The sequence below is a fragment of the Acomys minous genome (genome assembly GCF_964271855.1).
Source record: "Acomys minous genome assembly, chromosome: 11".
Taxonomy (NCBI): Eukaryota; Metazoa; Chordata; class Mammalia; order Rodentia; family Muridae; genus Acomys; species Acomys minous.
Window position 1 is genome coordinate 82938067 of NC_140492.1, and position 20294 is coordinate 82958360.

The following is a 20294-nucleotide window of genomic DNA, read 5'->3' on the forward strand; positions in this document are numbered from 1 at the left end:
GACTCGGGGCCACCAGCCGCTTGCCCAACCGGTTTCTCCCCTTCCCCCCTTGCCCCCCCCCCCCCCCCCCGGCTCGCACGTCCTTCTCCCCGGGTCTGCGGCCCTCGCGCACACTCGGGCCGCGGGGCCACACTACCCAGCTCGGGGTGCGCGTGCAGGGCCGGTGCTGCGGGCCGTGGCGGGGGTGGCGCTGCCAATCGCAGCGGCCCATGCACCGAAGTCGCCGGCTCCACGCCTACTGTACCGGGAGCGCGCGGCGAGCCGGGGCGCGCCGCGCCGGAGGGAGCGCGCAGGGAGGCTGGCCGCAACCGCGGCCTGCGCCTGCGCACTGGGGTTGTTTTTCACAAAGCTGCTCTTAAAGTGAGCTGGCAGCATCCAGCCGCCCGTCTTTGTAAGGAGACCACTGAGGCGAGCGGGAGCGTGGAGCAGCAGCTTCCTTGCTGCCCTGACTTTTTAAGAAATCTCAATGAACTGTTCGTAGACAATCACTGATCCTGCCTGCAAGATTTTTTTGTTGTTGTTGCTTTTGCACGGCAAAAGACACCGATCAGTGTTAAGTGAAGATCACATTTTATATGCGATCTTGACTTTTTTGGTCTTACATTATATTTTTATAGATTTTTGTTATAATCATGGTGCTGGGAAAGGTGAAGAGTTTGACAATAAGCTTTGACTGTCTTAATGACAGCAATGTCCCCGTGTATTCCAGCGGGGACACTGTCTCAGGAAGGGTGAATTTAGAAGTTACTGGGGAAATCAGAGTAAAATCTCTTAAAATTCATGCAAGAGGACATGCGAAAGTACGCTGGACTGAATCTAGAAACGCCGGCTCGAATACTGCCTATACACAGAATTACACTGAAGAAGTAGAATATTTCAACCATAAAGACATCCTAATTGGGCACGAAAGAGGTAAGTTTTTATATTAGTCGCTACATTCGGCTTCTTTGCATGAGAACTTTATTCTCATTTAGTGTACTTGTAATCGGCAGTTTGAGAAAGGTTAGCAAACTTAGATGCAGTTTCTCCTTGACGTTCAAGCGTGGTAAGCCCGTAATGCATGCAGGCGTCTGCAGGGTGACTGCAAACTGCACTTACTCAACTCTATCTGTAACCGGCTTCATAACTGCCACCCGCACCTTATAAAGTGTTTAAATCTGACAGCGTCGTTTTACTGTTATTCCCAAATTCGTTGGCAAAAGCTGCAGTCCAATATTGGATTTCTCCTTTTATTTTACAGTCTTAGATCCAAAAATGAGCTCCAATAAAGAACTGGAGTGACATTTCAAGAAGGTTGCTAGATGTATCTGATTTTGATGTTCACATGCAAAAGACTTTAAAGACTTGATTATTGTTCCTTGATAATGGACTTCCATGGCTAATTTTGACATATGGCATCAACACCCCCACGTGGGTTTTTTCCCCCTATTTCTCCCCATTCCTTTAAAAATGTACACCAAGCATTATTTATTTTAAAGGATGATATCAATCATTATGCAAACCACTAAGTCAGGTTTTAGAAGCCATTCGGGGTCAGTAATTTTCTTCCCAGAGCATCACGTCTAACTTTGGAACGTGGATTCAATGAAAGCCATGGCAGGGGGATGGAATTGTAAAGTATATGGCACATCGGATTTGGTTTGTGGGTACAAGAGGAAGATAGGCATTGTCAACGGAAGAGAAGGGGGGTCCTGAGATTTGCCGTCTGTTGTTTAAGTGGTTACAATGTGGAAATATAGGCGACTCCAAGCTTGTTTTTCTAAGTTTCCACCCTTTGTTAGAAGCGGTTCAATCCTGTTTCGGACCAGTTCTGGGGGGATGGTGAGGAGGGGCGCTTGCTGTGCTCTCAGCAGATTGGCCACACGCGTCAGGTGGTGGCGATGACTTAATTCCTAGTCCAAGAAGAATATAATGTTAAAACTGGTTATGTAATTTGTGTTTCTCCTTTCTAATGCAGTATTTTAGTGCAAATACTGGCGTTTTTTGGTTTTTGTCCAGATAGTGGCATACTTTCACTTTTTAAAAATATCTAAAATGTACATCCTGGGGAGACGGTAATTGAACTTAAGGCAAGTGAGAAGTGGGAGGATGCTTTAAGTTACACAGAATTAATGCACCGTCTTCTAAATATGAAGGTGAAGCCAATTCTTAGGGTCACGCAGCTACACCGAGGCATCCTACACCCTAAAATGGTTCCCTAGATAACCTTCCCCAGCGTCCATACAGATGGGGCATACAATGCCTAATGACAGTGCTCTTATTTGCTTTAAAAAAAGGGGGGGGGGGCAGACGCATGAATTTGCCTTTGAACCTGCTTGGACGTTGCAGCCTTTAATAAAACGAGAAGAGACAAAAGGCTTTTTTTTTTTTCCTCGAGCAGTAAGGACTTGTTATGGAGAAATCAGAGCGGGTTATGGGGACCAGCAGTTCATGGGGGGGGGGGCGCACCCTGACCCGCACGGTTAGGAGAAGCTACCTGCACCGTGCGCGGTGGCCCCGCAACCCCGGCTACGCGTGGCCCGGGGCTCTTGAGGCTGGAATAGTTTCAATGACTTCAAACTGGGAGCTCTCAAACTAGCCTGGCAGCCGGGCGCCCGCCCCGCGCGCCCCGCGATAGGCGGAGCCGCGTTTGTTAAGCCTGTTGCTAAGGCGATGCCAGCCGTTGATTGGATTGGGCACGGGGTGGGGGCGGGACGGAGGAGGGGTGGGACGGGGGGGGGGACAGACAGCGAGCCGGCTCGCGCCGGCTGGGGCGAGGCTTGGAACCGGCGTGCGCCGGTAAAGGTCCCTCCCGGCTGGCCCGCCCCCGCCCCCTCCCCAGCCGCCGGGGTTCCCCCACCCCACCCCGGCCCAGCCCTCCCTGGGCCCCGTCGCCCATCGGAGCCGCCGCAGGTGCCATGGCCCCTGGGTGCAGCTTTGGTTAGGGATCCCACCGGGGTACGGAGGGAGGGAGGTCGGCGCGCGGGGGGCTCGTCCTCCCCCGGGCTGGCACCTGTGTGACCCGAGGGGACATGACAGTGGCCGGCAAGTGAAAGGGCGGCGCGGCCAGCTCGGCCTCGCCCATTGTCCCCACACACACACACCGGGGAGTGGGGGGGGTCCTCCGCTTGCCGGCTGCCGCCTCCGCCCCAGTTCCCCCAACGCTGTGAACAGTAAAGGTGTCAGGGTGGCCTGAGCCAGATCGAACCGGTCACCGGCTGGGGCGTGGAAAGCGGAAGCGCGGCGCGCCGTGGCCCCGCCCCCCTCCCCTCCCCCGGGCCCAGCAGGCTAGGCTGCCCGGGCGCGAGCGCCGCGCGACGTATGCCGTATGTATAGCGGGGCGGCGGGAGCGCGCGCGCGCGCGCGGGCACGGGCACGGGGGCGCGGGCGGGCGGACCGGCTGGGATCTGCTCAGCGCCGGTTTAGGCCGGTCCTCTCCTGCTCCAGTCTAGTTCTTGATTGACAGCCAGGCACTTGTTTACCACGGCGCGGCGGCCGCGGCTCGCCTCAATGAGACTGCTGAGCTGGCACAAAAGGGAGCCGCGAGGAAGAAAGGGAGAAGAAGGAGGCAAAGTTTGGGCGCCCGGGAGGGAGCGAATGGGAGGACCCCGGCTCCCGGCCACGTCCTCGGGGCTGACACAGTGCGGGGCCTCCCAGAGGCGCGGGCGGCAGCCGCGTACACACATGGGCGGCTCACCGTAATGTTGGAACGAAAAGTCATGTTTTTAATGCATTGTCAGTACTTCGGTCGAAAAAGAAAAAAGAAAAAGTATAAATGATGCCGTGGCCAGCCTCCCTCACCCCCCTCCCTCCCAAGCCAATTAAAAAGGATTGCACACCAAGTAAAGCAAGTAAGACCTTGGTGTGTGCCCTAGACAGCCAAGAGGAATTTTTTTTAACTCTAAACCTTTTCCACAGTTTTTTTTTTTAATGAATTTATTTTTCACGACACACACACACACACAAAAATGAATTCGCACAAAAGAAAAACTGGTTGTTAAATGAAAGCCTGTATCTACCCCACCCCCACCCCCACCCCCAAGCAAATGGAAACTGCCCAATTAGACTTCATTTCTTAAGGAGGTTGAACAAACTGTTTCTTTGTAAAAAGGCATCTTTTAAATTCAGCCCTCTGCAATTAAACTTACAAAGACAGATTTTAGTTGCTGTTAAAACCAGTGTTGGATATTGTCTTAAATAAATGACTGTATTTACCTTCGAAACTGTACAGTCACCTCCTCCCCTCTTTGACAGGGTCCCCTGTGGCTAGCCTTGAGTCCCAGGCGTCCTTCAGCCCCAGTTTCTTGAGTGCAACCTGAGTAATCTCCTCCAGAAAGTCAATATTCACCAAAAACTAGCTATTAAAAGATGTTACCACAATTTTTACTTTATGCACACTCATATAAACAACTAGTAACCAAGATAACTGTAGTTTGATACCTGAACCTTTTGTTAAATACTGTACTTGATACGGGGTTTTTTTTCTCATTGTTTGAATCATTTTTTCATTAAAATAAATAGCCTATAAAGTGTAACTACTCACATCCCCATTTGGGGGATGAGGACGGTGAAGAATAAGGATTTTTATTTTAGCCAGAGCAAATAATGACGTTGGGATGAGAAGGCATATTGCTAAGGTGAAAGCTTGTGCCTTTTTATCATTAAGAGTGCCCTTGCTACAAGCAGGCAGATCTGTGAGTTCTAGGCTAGCCTGGTCTACAAAGTGAGTTCCAGGACAATCGGGGCTATGCAGAGAAGCCCTGTCTCCTGGAGAAAAGAAAAAAGAAAGAAAGAAGGAAAGAAAAAGAACATCCTTCCTAACCACTTGAGAGTGAGAAGGTTTATGTTTTTTTCTTTTTGTTCCTTTTAGATGATGATAATTCAGAAGAAGGCTTCAACACTGTTCATTCAGGAAGGCATGAATATGCATTTAGCTTTGAGCTTCCACAAACGTAAGTACTCTAAGTAATAGGCATTTCTATGGACAGTCTTAGTCAATTGTTCTTATAAAATAAGATGATCCATATTGTAAAGTTTTCAGTTTAAAAATTTTTTCAGCCTGGAAAAAACAAAACAAAACAAAAAAACCCTTTCATTACAGAAACTTAGAGAAAGGAAAACAATATTAAATAGAAGGAGCTATTTTTAATTTCATGTGGCAAAATTACAGAAAGCACACTTAGTTGTTAGTATCCTTCAGTAGTGTTTGAAGCTTGTAAAACATTCATATTTAATTTAGGAGTGGTGAGCGAGTGGGTGCTAGTCAAATAGTAACCCTTCTGTCACATAGCTGCTTTTTTAGCTTTACAAAAAGAGCGCTATGGAGTACCAGCTCACTGCATTAGAGTCGGTGTTCTACCTTTTCTGCCATTAGAATGCGAAGATAAGACTCAAGGAGGGTCTTGTTCTTTAGGTACAGAGTCTGTAGCTTTTGTGTACAGAGCTACTGGGGACATTATATAAGCTAACATAACCTGGACTTGAAAGCAACCGTCTGTCAAAGTCACCTTAGGAGCTTGAAATGCAGCACATTCTTAGCATTTTAACATTGTTGGTAGAGAATATATAAACACCTTTTCATAGTGCATTTTAACAGACACTAAGATCTATAAACTGACACCTGCGTTGATCTGTAGAAGACTAAACTTAGCTCATACAACAGTTTATCGTGCCTTGAGTGTATGTAATCCTATGTTTACTAATTCTACGTTGGAATTCTTTGTAGAGTTCACAGTCATTGTAAAATACTGGCACTTGTACCAGGCTAATCTAGCTCCAGCCTTCTATGTAGCAACACTGGGCAGTTCTCTAATGGGACAGACTGCTGCTTAAAACCTTCTACAGGCCAGACATGCCTGTAATCTCAGCGCTCGGAAGCCAGAGGCAGGAGGATCTCTGTGAGTTCGCAGCCAGCCTGGTCTACAAAACGAGTCCAGAGTAGCCAAGGTTACACAGAGAAACCTTGTCTCAAAAGACCAACACAAACAAACAAACAAATAACCCTATAACCTTGTACAAACAGCAAAGCCTCCAGCCTGGCCAAGTTGAGGAACAGCTCTGATTCCTCTCACGTGGGTTCAGTCGGGACATTTTTTCATTTTGAGCCTTGGAAAGTAAAGCTGGGAAACAGCCAAAGGAGAGTTAAAATATGAGAGGACAGGGCTAAAAAGCACCTTTCCATTCCTGTGAATTTACAAAATACAAAATTGTGAGACTATTCTAGACCTTTTTTTGACATTGGTAATTAACTGGTAAAAAAGGAGAGTCTAGTTCCTAACTAACAAAAATGCAGCAGCACGGGGAATATTTTCTGAATGTTTTACTGGGAGCTAGGATTTTTTTAGATAAAAACTGGCCATTCTTATCTTTATATTTATATTAAAACTTTTACCTTTTCAAAAATAGTTCATTTAACTTTCATGATTTTGCCACCAACATTAAAAGTAGACTCTTTAGTTTAAAGGGATTGTATTCTTCTGGCTTTAAAAATAAAATTTCTGTTACATTTAACTCTTACCTTTTGAGAATAAAAGGTCTTTCCCCAGTGACTTATCCCTTTGGAAAGTTTTAAGAACTTAAACATGCGGGGCCTCATTGGTCCACAGACAGTACTTTATATATGTGGTACCTCATAGACAGTACAACATGGTGACGTGTTTATTCTGATCTACTATTGAATTTTTAGAAAGAGGTATAAGATTAATATATCAATCTTTATATTTTGCACAGACCACTTGCTACCTCATTCGAAGGCCGACATGGCAGTGTGCGCTATTGGGTGAAAGCCGAATTGCATAGGCCTTGGCTTCTACCAGTAAAATTAAAGAAGGAATTTACAGTCTTTGAGCACATAGATATCAACACTCCTTCATTACTGGTAAGAACTGACTGAATTCTGCATTGCTTTTTGACATAAGACCACATAAAGAATAGCCTCTGATCTATGCAATCTCCGTAACTTTAATAAAGCAATTTTATTGAAATCCATTTAAGATACCTATTTTAAAATACAGTACAAGTAGAGCACACAGTGGATGAATAATGTGCTCCTATTTTTCATGTTGTGCTAAGTAAATTTAAAAGACCAGTATGTGATGCGAAGTGTCTTTTATGTCGAACACAGCAATAACAAGGCGTGGTCCCTAAATGACTCTTTGACAAACAGTATTATCATTGAAGGCGATGGCGTTTACTCTTACTTGAAACTGTCACCGTCTGTCTAAAGTTCGTACTACAATGCGCTATTCCAGTTAGGGATAGGTGTCAACTCATGGGGAGTCATCATTTTCAGGAAAAAACAAAACTCTTAATTTCTTTTTAATTACATTTTATGACACTAATTCAAATTTGGCTTCAAAACCTATTAGGCTTAAACATACGATAACATCTTTAAAGCTAATTCAAAAAATTGACAATTTTTACATTTTATTAACAATTTTTTACATTTTCAAAGTCAGATGTTACCATTTGGAATTACAACCAAGTTTACGACAGAGAGTTTATATGGAATTTGGAAAGGGTTTTTTTTGTTTGTTTATTTGATTAGTTTTTTTATTGTACAAAATGGGCTAAAACTCTGCTTTGGAATAGGGTGTTAAACCTTTAGCCCATTTTTTTTTCTTTATTCAATAGAAGTTTATATAAAGACAGATTTTGATATCATTTAAAAACCATTGATTAGGGGAACAAAATTAATTATCTTAGTTTATTTTTAAAGCACTCTGCCATTTATTTGAGTTTGTACATTTATGGATTTTCTTTTTCAATTTATTTCTTACAGTCACCCCAAGCAGGCACAAAAGAAAAGACCCTCTGTTGCTGGTTCTGCACCTCAGGCCCAATATCCTTAAGTGCCAAAATTGAGAGGAAGGGCTACACACCAGGTATGTATGAAGCTGATGCCCACAAAAAGCAATTTATTTACTAAGCATTTGTGTATACACTTAGAGTATTGCAGATACCAGATATAAACACCCAGCCTTCCTTAATAAAGCCACGCCCATGGTGCGTGCCCATTTTCTTTTCACAGTTGTAGGCCCCCTTTTCCCTATAGTTCTGTGAGTGGGCAGCCATTTTTGACTGTCGCTTGCTTTGCCCACTTCTAGGATAGCGTTTCCTCCATGGGGTCAGTTGCTCTTCATAACTAAGCTTCAGAAGTCAACACTTTACAATAGGTGTTTGCTGATTTCTTTTCTAATAGTGAATATAACTGCTTCCCTCTCCAGGTGAATCAATACAGATATTTGCTGAGATTGAGAACTGCTCTTCCCGGATGGTAGTGCCAAAGGCAGCCATTTACCAAACACAGGCCTTCTATGCCAAAGGGAAAATGAAGGAAGTTAAACAGCTGGTGGCAAACTTACGTGGGGACTCCTTATCATCTGGGAAGACAGAAACGTGGAATGGCAAGCTGCTAAAAATTCCACCAGTTTCACCCTCTATCCTCGATTGTAGTATAATCCGTGTGGAGTATTCGCTAATGGTAAGTGTTACTGTAAGAAATGTTTGTGACTTCTCTTAAGGTTATGGGGTCATAATTTTGACTTACCCAAGATTGGTTTTTATAGTACTCTCAGTGGAGTGTGTGTGTGTGTGTGTGCGCATGTGTGAAACTTTACACTGTGACCGCTAATTTTACCACATAACATGACATAAAAGAGGAACTTCCTAGAAATGAAAGGGCATCTCCGTTAATGTCAAAATTGGGTTGTGTTGTTAAAGAAACTCCTACTTAGAAGGCTGACTCCAGCATCTCTTTCCCGTTTAGGTCTATGTGGATATTCCTGGAGCGATGGATTTATTTCTTAACTTGCCACTTGTCATCGGCACCATTCCTCTTCATCCGTTTGGTAGCAGAACCTCAAGTGTAAGCAGTCAGTGTAGCATGAATATGAACTGGCTGGGCTTATCCCTTCCTGAAAGACCTGAAGGTAATTTGATAATAAATGTCTAATCTTATTCTATCCATTATTACTTAAACTTTGTTGTTGTCTGATAATTTATATCCCTAGTTAAATTTTTATCTTAGATAGCATGTGACTTTAATATTAAGTTTTGTTGTATGTCTCCCTTGTTTTAATCACCAAATAATTATTCTTTTACATGACACTTTTTTAATATCTACTATTCTGTGTATTTTGACATGCATAAGAACATGTTGTTCGAATTGCGTGTATCTTTTTCCTTCAGCGCCACCCAGCTACGCAGAAGTGGTAACTGAGGAACAAAGGCGAAGCAATCTCGCCCCCATGAGTGCGTGTGACGATTTTGAGCGCGCTCTTCAAGGACCACTGTTCGCCTATATCCAGGAGTTCCGGTTCCTGCCTCCACCTCTTTATTCAGAGGTAAGCGCCAAGTCAAAGATGAAATTTGCTGGGTCTCCTAGGAAACAGCAATAAAGGCTTTTAAAAAGATACAGCCTTTAGCAAAATAGTTGCTTCTTGGTTATTCTTCTAATAAAAAATTTAGAACAGTTTTTAAAGTTGTGATTGTCAATTTTCCTCTTTTTTTTTTTTTTCTTTTCTTTTTTCTTTCTTCTTTGGTTTTTGAGACAGGGTTTCTCTGGATAGCCTTAGCTATCCTGGACTCACTTTGTAGAGCAGGCTGGCCTTGAACTCTCAGAGATCTTCCTGCCTCTCTGCCTCCTGAGTGCTGGGATTAAAGGCGCGCCCAGCTCAATTGTCAATTTTTCTAACTTTGACATATAAGTAAGATTTCACTCAGGAAATAAGATGATGATCAAACTCCACTTGAATCATTAGTATTTTTGAAGGAATAACTTTATAATATCGTAAACATTAATTAACTAGAATTTATGTATGAGCCTTTTCCAATCTAATTCTTGTTTATTTTAGCATTCATAGTCATAGGAGAAAATAGCATATTTCCAAATGGCCTCTTAAAAAACATTTCTACAATGCAAGAGTTTTTGTTTGTTTTGCTTTTTGTTTTGTTTTGTTTTGTTTTCGATTTTGTTTTTTGACATAGGGTTTCTCTTGTGTACTGGACTCACTTTTTAACCCAGGCTGCCCTTGAACTCACAGAGATCCTCCTGCCTCCTGAGATTACAAGTGTGTGCCACCACGCCCAGCTACACTGCTAGATCTTTATGTTCTTCATGTTGATGTATGAGCATGCAAGGGAATAGATAAGCTAGCACTTGGATAAGCTCAAAGATTATTGAGAAAATAAGATTAGAAACTAAATCAACAGTGTTAGAAAACACCACTCATTTAATGAGCTGTTTATTGGATCTTAGAAATCAGAGTAACTTTTCTGAGAAAGTTATTTTTAAGCTGAATTTTTAAAAATGAGTAGCCCTCCAAAGGTGGGACAGTCCAGGAAGAAGAGCAGCGCAGCTACAGGGCCAGAAGGCTGGGCTCAACAGTGTCTGGACATTTTTAGCGACTGGAGCAAGAGCACAGTTTTTACAAGGACTCTTCAAATTGGCCTTGGTAACCAAAATAACTATAAATCAAGAAAGTTGTTCTTGGCTGGGCGGTGGTGGTGCACGCCTTTAATCCCAGCACCTGGGAGGCAGAGGCAGGTGGATCTCTGTGAGATCCTGTGTTCGAGGCCAGCCTGGTCTACAGAACAAGTTTCAGGACAGCCAGAGCTATTTCCACAGAGAAACCCTGTCTTGAAAAAGCAAAAACAGAAAAAGAAAAAGGCAGTTATTCTCTGGGTGATGTAGTCTAGTTCTCTATTTTATGGTGAGTTCTGTACTATTTCATACTCCTTAGACGTGAGGGAATTTGCTTTCACTTTGAAACCAATCGCTGTGCCACACAGTAGCTGGAGCTGAGACAGCTTCCCCAAGTGTGACAGTGGAGTCGTTGCCGTCAACTAGGGTATTCAGAGTCTCAAAGTGTTGATTACATGTATTTCCTTTCTTACTGTGGTTCATAAAAATATGTGTTAGATACTGAAAATATTCTACCAATTCTCACATTTTATTACCATTATTATTATTATTTTCTTCCTGACATTTTCTTATTTTGTTTCTGGCTTTGAATGGTCATAGCTTTCATGGAAGCATTTTAAAAGAAGGAATATCTGAATAGCATTCACTTTTATGTAATTTCTCATAAATTCTGCCCATTTCAAGTTGAGTATATATATATATAAGTTCATTTAAACCTTATACAACCCTAAAATGTTTCTGGAATCTGATTTAACTAAAAAGTAATTGGCTATTTTCTTCAAAACTGTGTATTTGGCATAAAACTTTTAAGGCACTTTGGGTTGTCTCACATTTAAATTCAAACAGACAGGTCTTGCCCAGTAGACCTCTGAGTGACCTTCACAGGAACTGCAGAGCCTCCTCGCAGATTTAGGATGGGAGCAGAGATAGTTTATTTGGCATAACTATAATCATATAGCTGGTCTAGCACCCTGCGCTTCCCACACATCACCTGAGATGGAGGGAATATTAACTTCACTTGGCTACGGAGTGACGAGTGTGCGCTGACTCCGACTCTTGCTTAACGTTTGCTGACGCAGTTGTACGCTGCATTCTTCCTACACCTTACCAAGGTAACTTTGTACATTTTCTTCCTACTAGATTGATCCAAACCCTGATCAGTCATCGGAGGACAGACCTTCCTGCCCCTCTCGCTGAAGGAACACTTGATTGAGTCAAGTTGATGTGGGTTCCGAACTGTATCTCTTCCGGCTGAGGACAGAGAAGTATCTTGGAGACACGTTTTCAGAGGAAGTGGAATTGCTTTTGCCCAGAAAAATGGTGGCAAATACGTGAAACAGCCAGTGATCACGCTTTAGAATCCTACAGCATCATTCTGAGGCTGCTCCAACGTGCTTGAAGATCTAAGCTTTTCTTTAAAACTGGCATATGCTAAGTGCAGTCTTCTTAGCCTGTGGTCACACGTGTCAAGACACCGTTGCAGAGAAGGGTGTTGTCCTTCTGATTTGAAAATTTGCACATGCTCAATGCTTACATTGTGCAGCAGTTCAATGTCACTACAGCTTTTTTTTTCTTTTTTTCTTTTTTTTTTCCATTTATGCCAGACTCTTGATACTCTTAAAACTTGCTTGTGGTCAGCACAACGTGGAACAAAAGAAAGCTTTGAAAAACTTTGACATGAAAAAAACAAAACAAAACGCACTGACAGTTGGGTTTTTTTGTGGTTGTTGTTTTCGTTTTGGGTTTTTTTTTTTTTTAAGTTAATGTAGCCTGGACTCTACCTGCGTATGCACATGCTCAGAATTGTCCTGCTAGGCTGGCCATGTACCACCTCTTCAGCTTGGATCCTACGGTGGATTCATTTACAAACATCAAATGCCTTCAAGCCAATCCTTTTGCTGTATGTTTTGCAGCCTACTGTAGTAGATAAGCAACAGATACACGGAGAAAAAGGGCGGGAAGAAGCGGACGAGAGACTCTGTGGGCCTGTGTACCCAGGACTGTGTTGCCTTCTACTCCTGACAGCAGAGCAGCATTGTGTTACTGACTGCCTAACATCACTCAATCTCAGGTGACCGCATCACTTGCCAAACGTCGGAATGCTATTTGTGTTTTGTTGCACTGTTACTTTGTTGTTGTTGTTGATGATGATGATGATGTTGTTGTTGTTATTTGGTTGGCTTTTTGGAGAGGGAAATTCAGAAACGGGACATACACAAAACTGATAATGCACCCACATCCCCTTTTTATCATTACATATAAGCAGCAGAGCCAAGAGGGCTGCAGAAAGGCAGCGGGGCAGGCACCAGCGGGAGCTAAGGGCTGTGGCTCTGAAAGAATATTTTTATTATTCTGAAAGGAAGCGGAAGTTGTCCAGTCACTGGGGCAGGGAGGGGAAAGTGCATTTATTTTTATACAGAGTTACTTAATTACCTCCAAAACACATATGTTGGAAATCATTTTTGCTGATGCAGTCTTCAGTAAGCCAGAGGTGTCTGTGAGTGAGGGTCATGGTCGGAGAAGCTTGACTTAAATGATTGCTGAGGTTTCAGAGATTAAAATCCCTGATTTGTTCCCTGGGTGTGCAACTTCGCAATTACCATCACTAGCATGTTCGCTGGGATAAATAGCTTCAGTTTGTACGTGTGAGTGTGATACTGTTTTTCAACAATTTTTTTCTCTGTGATCTCCAGCTCCGAACCTATACAGGTAGAACAACACATCAGTAAATTATTTTTAAAGATAATGTGTGGTTGGGTCATACCAGCGTACATGAAAAGATTTAAAACTCTCATCTTCCCAAGTACAAAGAATAGTGATTTCTTTTAGGAGTTCACTTGTTTCTATGACACCAGCATCTCTGATGTTGCAACATATGTGTAAAAATTGAGCGTTACATCTACCTACCTTGCCATCTAACCCACAGTTAACGTGACTGAAAACAACAGTAACTCTGGCTCGGTGCTTGGCCTGGTTAAATACTGTCTTAAAGCTTCATACAAAATAGGCTTTTCCATAAGTGGCCTTTAAGAAAAACATGGAAGAATATTCATGTTTGAAATTATGCTGACAGGGTGAAGAAAGCCCACTGTAAAAAGGGATCGCGTTTTAAGTGATTCACTTACAGGGTTTGTGCTCCCGTAGCAACCTATACTAGATGATAAGGAAGTGGGGGTCAATTATTTTTTTATTGTTGAGTCATTTTGTGAATGTCCCCCTCAGAATAAGCTGGTGGGATATTTGACATAAAAAGGGCATTTGGTGGTTTGGTTTGTTAAGGAGGGATTGTCTGAAAACACCTCTTACTCATTGTGACGTCTAACTAGGGAACAATTGTCGGTGTGCACAGCATCGGGACACTCACTAGCATATTCTCTCATAAAATACTGCATTAACCAAGAATGACCAATATTACGATAATCGGCACTACGTGACAAAATTCCTTTAAGCCTTGGTGAAATAGAGTTTTGTTTTTTCCCATTAAAGATCTCTTCACTCTTTCAGGCTTTCCACTTTTCTAAATATTGGTCCATTCCTGACATTACATGTGAGGGTCACAGTTGTGCTCTAGTATTCAAGATAGCTTCCTAATTTTTCATTTAGGAAAAGTAAAATCCAAAATGTTCGCGAAACAAAGTGCAATATTAAATGTTTGCTTTATAGATTATATTCTATGGCTGTTCGTAATCTTTTATTTGGTGCTGAATATGTCCTTGTAGGCTCTGTTTTAAGAAAACTATGTGGGAAATGATTTAATTTTTCCTATTGCTCTTCCTTGTGGAAAATAAAAGTGTTTTTTTTTCTTTTTTGTATAATTGTTTGGCAATTTATTTGAAGTTTGCTCGTATTAGCGATGCACTACATTCAAACACTATTAACAATACAATTAAACTCTTAGATCAATTTGTGCTAATGAAAATTACTGAGGACTTAAAAGATGTGAACTTCAGTCTTATATAATGAACCAAATGTAATGAGATAATTTAACATTTAGACCCCAGTTTCCTTCCCCTCTGATGTGCCCTAGTCCTGATGCTGCAGGAGGGCATGCGTAAGTTAGATTGAAAAGCACTGAACTGATTTTCCAAATTTTAAAAACAGCAAGTAGTAAATATTTTTTAAAAATAGGCCTGACTAGTATGGTGATTGGCAACCTTCAAAATCCTTTTGGCATCAAGTTTAATTTTTCGTTTTGCTTTGTTTTGTTTTTCAAGACAGTGTTTCTCTGTGTAGCCTTATCTGTCCTGGACTCACTTTGTAGACCAAGTTCACCTTGAACTTGCAGAGATCAGCCTGCCTCGGCCTCCCAGAGTGCTGGGATTGTAGACATGTGCCATGACACCCAGCTAAATTTAATTTTTCTTGTTAATTATTTACACATGTACATAAGGATTATTTATTTATATGCCTTAGATTCTCATGTTACCAAGAAGTATTCCTACATTTTGTGTGTAATTGCAATGTGTTTGCATAGATTGCAGGGCTGTCAGCTTGTCACTCAAGCCAGTGTAAGATAGGTCTGTAGTAAGGCTAACAAATGAATCAGTGATGGAGGGGAGGGGCCGGAGAATGTGTTTCTTCCTTCTGTGGCTGGACTAGGCATCGATCAGAGTGCTCAAGTTGATTTCCTCTTCTGGAAAGAAGAAAGATTACATAAGATGCTCTCTCTTGACGAGTGAGTTTGGCCTTCTTTCGAGGAAGTAATAACGGTTATGCTCTTTTTGACCACCTATGACTGTGAAACTGCATCGGACTGGGTTGAGACGCAAGTGTGTGTCTTCTAGGTTAGACAGCATCCTGAGTTCTCTTTAGCTGTCAAGTTGCTCTGTACAGCCATTGAATGGCTGACCTTACTGTATCTATCAGGACTTTTGAGTCTGCAGGAAAGGAACTCGGGACTAGCTTCAGGAAAACAATGTGTTAGCTGGTAATTCCAGGAGTGATCTATATTAAACACATCTGGATTATGGGGATGCCCTGGGAACATACTCTTTCCTTTAATCTCTAGAAACTAGTCTTTGATACTGGTGTATTTTTTTCATACTGGCTTCTAAGCTAGACAGGCTAGAAACTTTTTTTATGTACTCCCAAGACAAATAGAAAATTAGCTTTGTGGCTCAGCCTGGCTTCAAACTCAGAATCCTCCTACCTTGGAAGTGGATGCCACCATGTCCAGTGTGTGAGAGATTCTGACTAGCTGATACATAGTTCTTATGGGCAGGTGGGTTTTCCAGTAGAGTAATTTATGTTCCCAAAAGGAAGAGGTGAATGTTGTCCTGATCTGTCAACGGAGCTCAAGCCAGCAACCACAGTATATGCACAGCATACACTCATCTACCTCAGAATATAGAGCAAAAATCTACCTACTTAAAAATTCCCGGGTGTGCCAGGCATAGTGGTGCATACCTATAATCCCAGACAGGCAAGTGGATCTTTGTGAGTTCGAGGCCAGCCTGGTGTACAGAGTCCAGAACAGTCAAGGCTACACAGGAAAAAAAAAAAAGTCTTGAAAAACAAAAAAGCCAAGGAGTAGTGGTGGCACATGCCTTTAATCCCAGCACTCAGAAGGCAGAGGCAGGTGGATCGCTGGGAGTTCGAGGCCAGCCTGGTCTACAAAGTCAGTCCAGGACAGCCAAGGCTACACAGAGAAACCTCGTTTTAAAAAAACAAAAAAAACAAAACAAAAAAAACTGAAAAACAAACGAAAATAAAATTCAAGAGTGCAGTTTGAATAAGAATGGCCCCCTTTGGCTCATAAATTTGAATGTCTAGTTCCTAATTGGTGAGCTGCTTTGGGAAGGATTAGGAGGTGTGAACTTGTTGGAGAGGTGTGCCACTGAGGGTGGGCTTTGAGGTTTCAAAATACCAAGTTAGGCCCAGTCTTGTGTTCCTCCCCCCGCTTCCGTGTGTGCGTGCACACACACACACACACACACACACACACACACACACTGCTCCAGCACCATGCCTGTCTACTTCCAACCATGACAATCATGGACTAACCCTGAAACTGTGTAAGCCAGCCCCCAGTTAAATGCTTTTCTCTATGAGAGTTGCCATGGTCACAGTGTCTCTTCATAGCAATAGAGTAGGAACTAAGGGACCAGGTAATAGTTTTGAGGGAGAATTTTGTAACCTCTGAGTTAATGGGCAGTTATACCTTTGGAGTTCAGTATCAGCAGTATGCATTTCCAAAAACACTCAACAGTGGTGAGATGCTTGTCTTTTCGTTCTTTGATGTTATACTACAAAGAGGAGAGATGTTTCAGCTCAAAGCGTTTTATTTTATTAAGGCTTTTCGAGACAAGTGTTTCTCTGTGTAGCCTTGGCTGTCCTGGACTGGCCTTGTAGACCAGGCTGGCCTCGAACTCACAGAGATCCACCTGCCTCTGCCACCTGAGTGTTGAGATTAAAGGCGTGTGCCACCATGCCAGGCTATAAAGCATTTTATTGATAAGAAGAAGACGTGGGGTGGGGAGATAGGACCTGCTTTCAGACCCCAGCACCCAGATAAAAAAAGACAAGGCTAGGTGAAGTCGCGCAGGCCTTCCTTTAGTCCTGGTGCTCAGTAGAGGCAGTCAAATCTATCAAATTCACCATGTCGCATACAGGAGAGCCAGGCCAGCCAACCCTGTCTCAAATAAGTAAAAATGTTGAGCACTGCTGCCCACCTACAGTTACAGTGCCAAAGAGCAAAGTCAGCAAGGTACCACCAGGCCTTTCGAAATCGGCAAGGTCAAGATTCTGTGAGAGAGAGCCTGCGTCCAAAAATAAGGCGGAGAGTGATAGACATTACTGATGTGGACCTCGGGCCTTCTGAACCGTGCCCACACAAGCATGAACTCGCACATGCATATATTACACACGTTTTTAAAATTATTTTAATTGTGTGTGCATGTGAATGCAGTGTCCGCGGAGACCCAAAGAGCACAACAGATCCCGCAAAGCTGGGCTTGTGAGCTACCGTGTAAGTTCTGGGAACAGAACTCAGGCCAACTATAAGAGCAGCAACTGCTCTCCACCCCGGAGCCATCCATCACTCCAGCAACCCACCCCCTGACACAGACAATTTTTCAAAAGCAAGATGACTTTGATTTTTGAAGAATGTTGTGCCCCGGACAATATCCTTGTCAAAAAAAGAGAAGAGAAGCAAGGATATGCAGGAAGTAAGTGACTAGGCCAAGTGTTTATGATGTTGATCTGAATGTCCCTCGTAGCTGCTATGGGTGTGTTGAAGCAACAGTGTTGAGATGTAGGGCTTGGGGCAAGTAAGAGAGACCCAACAGTGTCCTTGGGTACATCTTGTGGCTGGATCGTCCATGTGGTTTCTTCTGTGTCCTGTCCTCGGTAAGAAGAAGCCCTTAGCCACAGCCTCCACCCTCTGAAACCATGAACCAAAAGTAAACCCTTTAGGTGGTTTATATTTTGGTCACAGCCATGATAAAGTAAATCCAAACAGTTTCTAGTTTTACATGTCAAAAGTATACGTGTGTACATTGGTGCATACAATTCCAAAAAAAAATCAAAATGTTGTCAGTAGTTAGGGTACTTGACAAGTATACACGAAGCCCTGGGTTCCAAGACACCACATAAAAAGCGATACGGTGGCACACACACTCTCAGCACGTGGCGATGGATTCAACTTATCATCGCCCTCTTCTCCTTAGTTAACGCAATAGTGTGCAATTTACATGAGGAAAATCTGACTATAATATATGCACTAAATTACACTTTGCCTTACAAAGTAAACTCAATCCTGCACTGTGAAATCAGAAGGGTTTTTTGTTGTTGTTGTTTGGTTGTTTGTTTTGGTTGTTATTTTGGTTTTTCGAGACAGGGTTTCTCTGTGTAGCTTTGGCTGTCCTGGACTCACTCTGTTGACCAGGCTGGCCTCGAACTCACAGACATCCTCCTGCCTCTTGCCTCCTGCCTCCCGAGTGCTGGGAGTAACGTCATGTACCGCCATGCCCGGCTGAAGTCACAAGTTTTAAAGGCGGCTTCTCCTCCACACACTCCTCCTTAGGCTGGCCTGGTGCTAGCGCTGTGGCGGAATTCGTTGTAGCCTCACTTCCTGCTTTTGCATGCATTTTTAAAAAGGACTTTAGTGTCCCAGCAGCATCTGACTGTAGTGGCTACTCAGCTAGCAATGCCACAGCTTTGTGTATCACCTTAAGCTTTAAGATCCAGATTGTTGTCGAATATATCAATGTTTAAATACTGCAGCTTAAGGTTTGCACAAATTAATTATGTTGTAGGGAATATGTATAGAAATGTGCATTTGTAACCCATAATATACTCAATTGTTATGTGTCATAACATAGAACATTGGGGCTGGGAAGATGGCTCAGAGGTTAACAGCACTGTCTGTTCTTCCAAAGGTCCTGAGTTCAATTCCCAGCAAACACATGGTGGCTCACAACTATCTGTAATGAGATCTGGTGCTCTTTTGGGCCATACAGGCACCCATTCAGGCAGAATACTGCATACATAATAAAATAAAATAAATCTTTTCAAAAAACATAGACTCTATGTGTGTAAATGTATATTAACACATTTCTAGGAGGTGATCAGTAAGCTGAGAGCACGTTTGGCATGATAAAATGTCTAACCGGAAACATTAGTTCGCACACACAGAGCACTGGGGCCTTGGTTGGAACGAGAGTCGGAAGGAAGGACATTTCTAAAGAATTGGCCAGTCCTGAGCCTGACCCGGTCAAAGCCACCTGTCTGCTTATTGATAATGAAGATACTTGTGACTTGAGCTTTCTTGAAAGGTGGTAGTGGGGTGGGGGAGGGGCTGGAGCACGCTAAAGAGGTGAACCAAAAATGTCCCTCAAAAAAAAAAAAAACTTCTGAAAGCTGAAATGGTCACATTCGTATCATTTGCTTCCACGGCAAGCTTTGAGATGTGTTCACATCAGATTTGTTCAAGAAGAAATAAGCTGTTAGGGATGAGTTCGTGTGGATGAAATGCTCTAAGCGGATGGTGGTAGCAGTCCGCCCTTTATTTCATACTGAGATTTGCTCCCAAAACACTGTTGACTCAACTTCAGTGGGATACAACATAGTGGAGCTGTGTTACCCTTTTATGCCTTTTTGACAGTTAGCTGTGTTGATTTGGTAAAGGAAAATAAAATTGCTCCACTTTAAGGAAAATTAACTCTTTCCATTTTCTAAGGATTCGTGTGTTTACTAGCTTGCCAACAGAAATCAAAAGGCTCTGATTTAAGTAGCACTCTGGAGGGAGAGCTGTCTGTCTTCCTTTTTTTGGGCAAAGGTTGGTTTTTCTTTTCTTTCTTTTCTTTTTTTGTTTTTTGTTTTTTGTTTTTGTCGTTGTTGTTTTTTGTTTCTTTTTTTTTTTTTGGTTTTTTTTTTTGTTTTGTTTTTCAAAGCAGGATTTCTCTGTGTAGCCTTGGCTGTCCTAGATTTGCTTTGTGATCAGGCAGGACTTGAACTCACAGAGATCTGCTTGCCCACCTCTGCCCTAGAGTGCTGGGACGAAAGGTATACGCCACCGTGCCGGCAGTTCTGTCTTCCCTAATCTCCAAACTTCTAGGTCTGCCTAGAGTGGCTTGGGATATGGAAAATTGATATTTATCTAAATATAAAAAATATTTCTTAGCTGGACATGGAGGCACATGCCTTTAATCCCAGCACTCTGGAGGCAGAGGCAGGTGGATCCCTGTGAGTTCGAGGCCAGCTTGGTCTACAAAGTGAGTCCAGGACAGCCAGGGATACACACAGAGAAACCCTGTCTCAAAAAGCCGAAAAAAAAATCTGTAAATATGAGAATAAAAAAATTATATATCTAGTGCTTGTCATAAAAATACTATTTTATCAAGTTCCTGGAAGATTATAATGCTCAATCTCTTTATATACATTACCTTAATTA

At 42.8% G+C, this 20294-nt stretch overlaps 1 protein-coding gene across 2 annotated transcripts; it reads left to right on the plus strand.

The window, feature by feature from the left end:
* Positions 1–363: 363 nt before the first annotated feature.
* Positions 364–14210, plus strand: ARRDC3 (arrestin domain containing 3). 2 transcript variants are annotated; one of them, XR_014783278.1, is made up of 8 exons: positions 364–912; positions 4850–4931; positions 6709–6856; positions 7760–7862; positions 8205–8461; positions 8747–8909; positions 9131–9323; positions 11543–14210. XR_014783278.1 is itself a non-coding variant. In XM_084801945.1 (8 exons), exons 1-8 carry the CDS (start codon positions 633–635, stop codon positions 11597–11599), a joined length of 1245 nt encoding a protein of 414 aa, XP_084658071.1. In that variant the 5' UTR covers positions 364–632; the 3' UTR covers positions 11600–14210. The 2 variants fall into 2 exon arrangements, 1 of the variants encoding a protein (XP_084658071.1); XM_084801945.1 differs by having other exon boundaries at positions 9169–9323.
* Positions 14211–20294: the final 6084 nt, after the last annotated feature.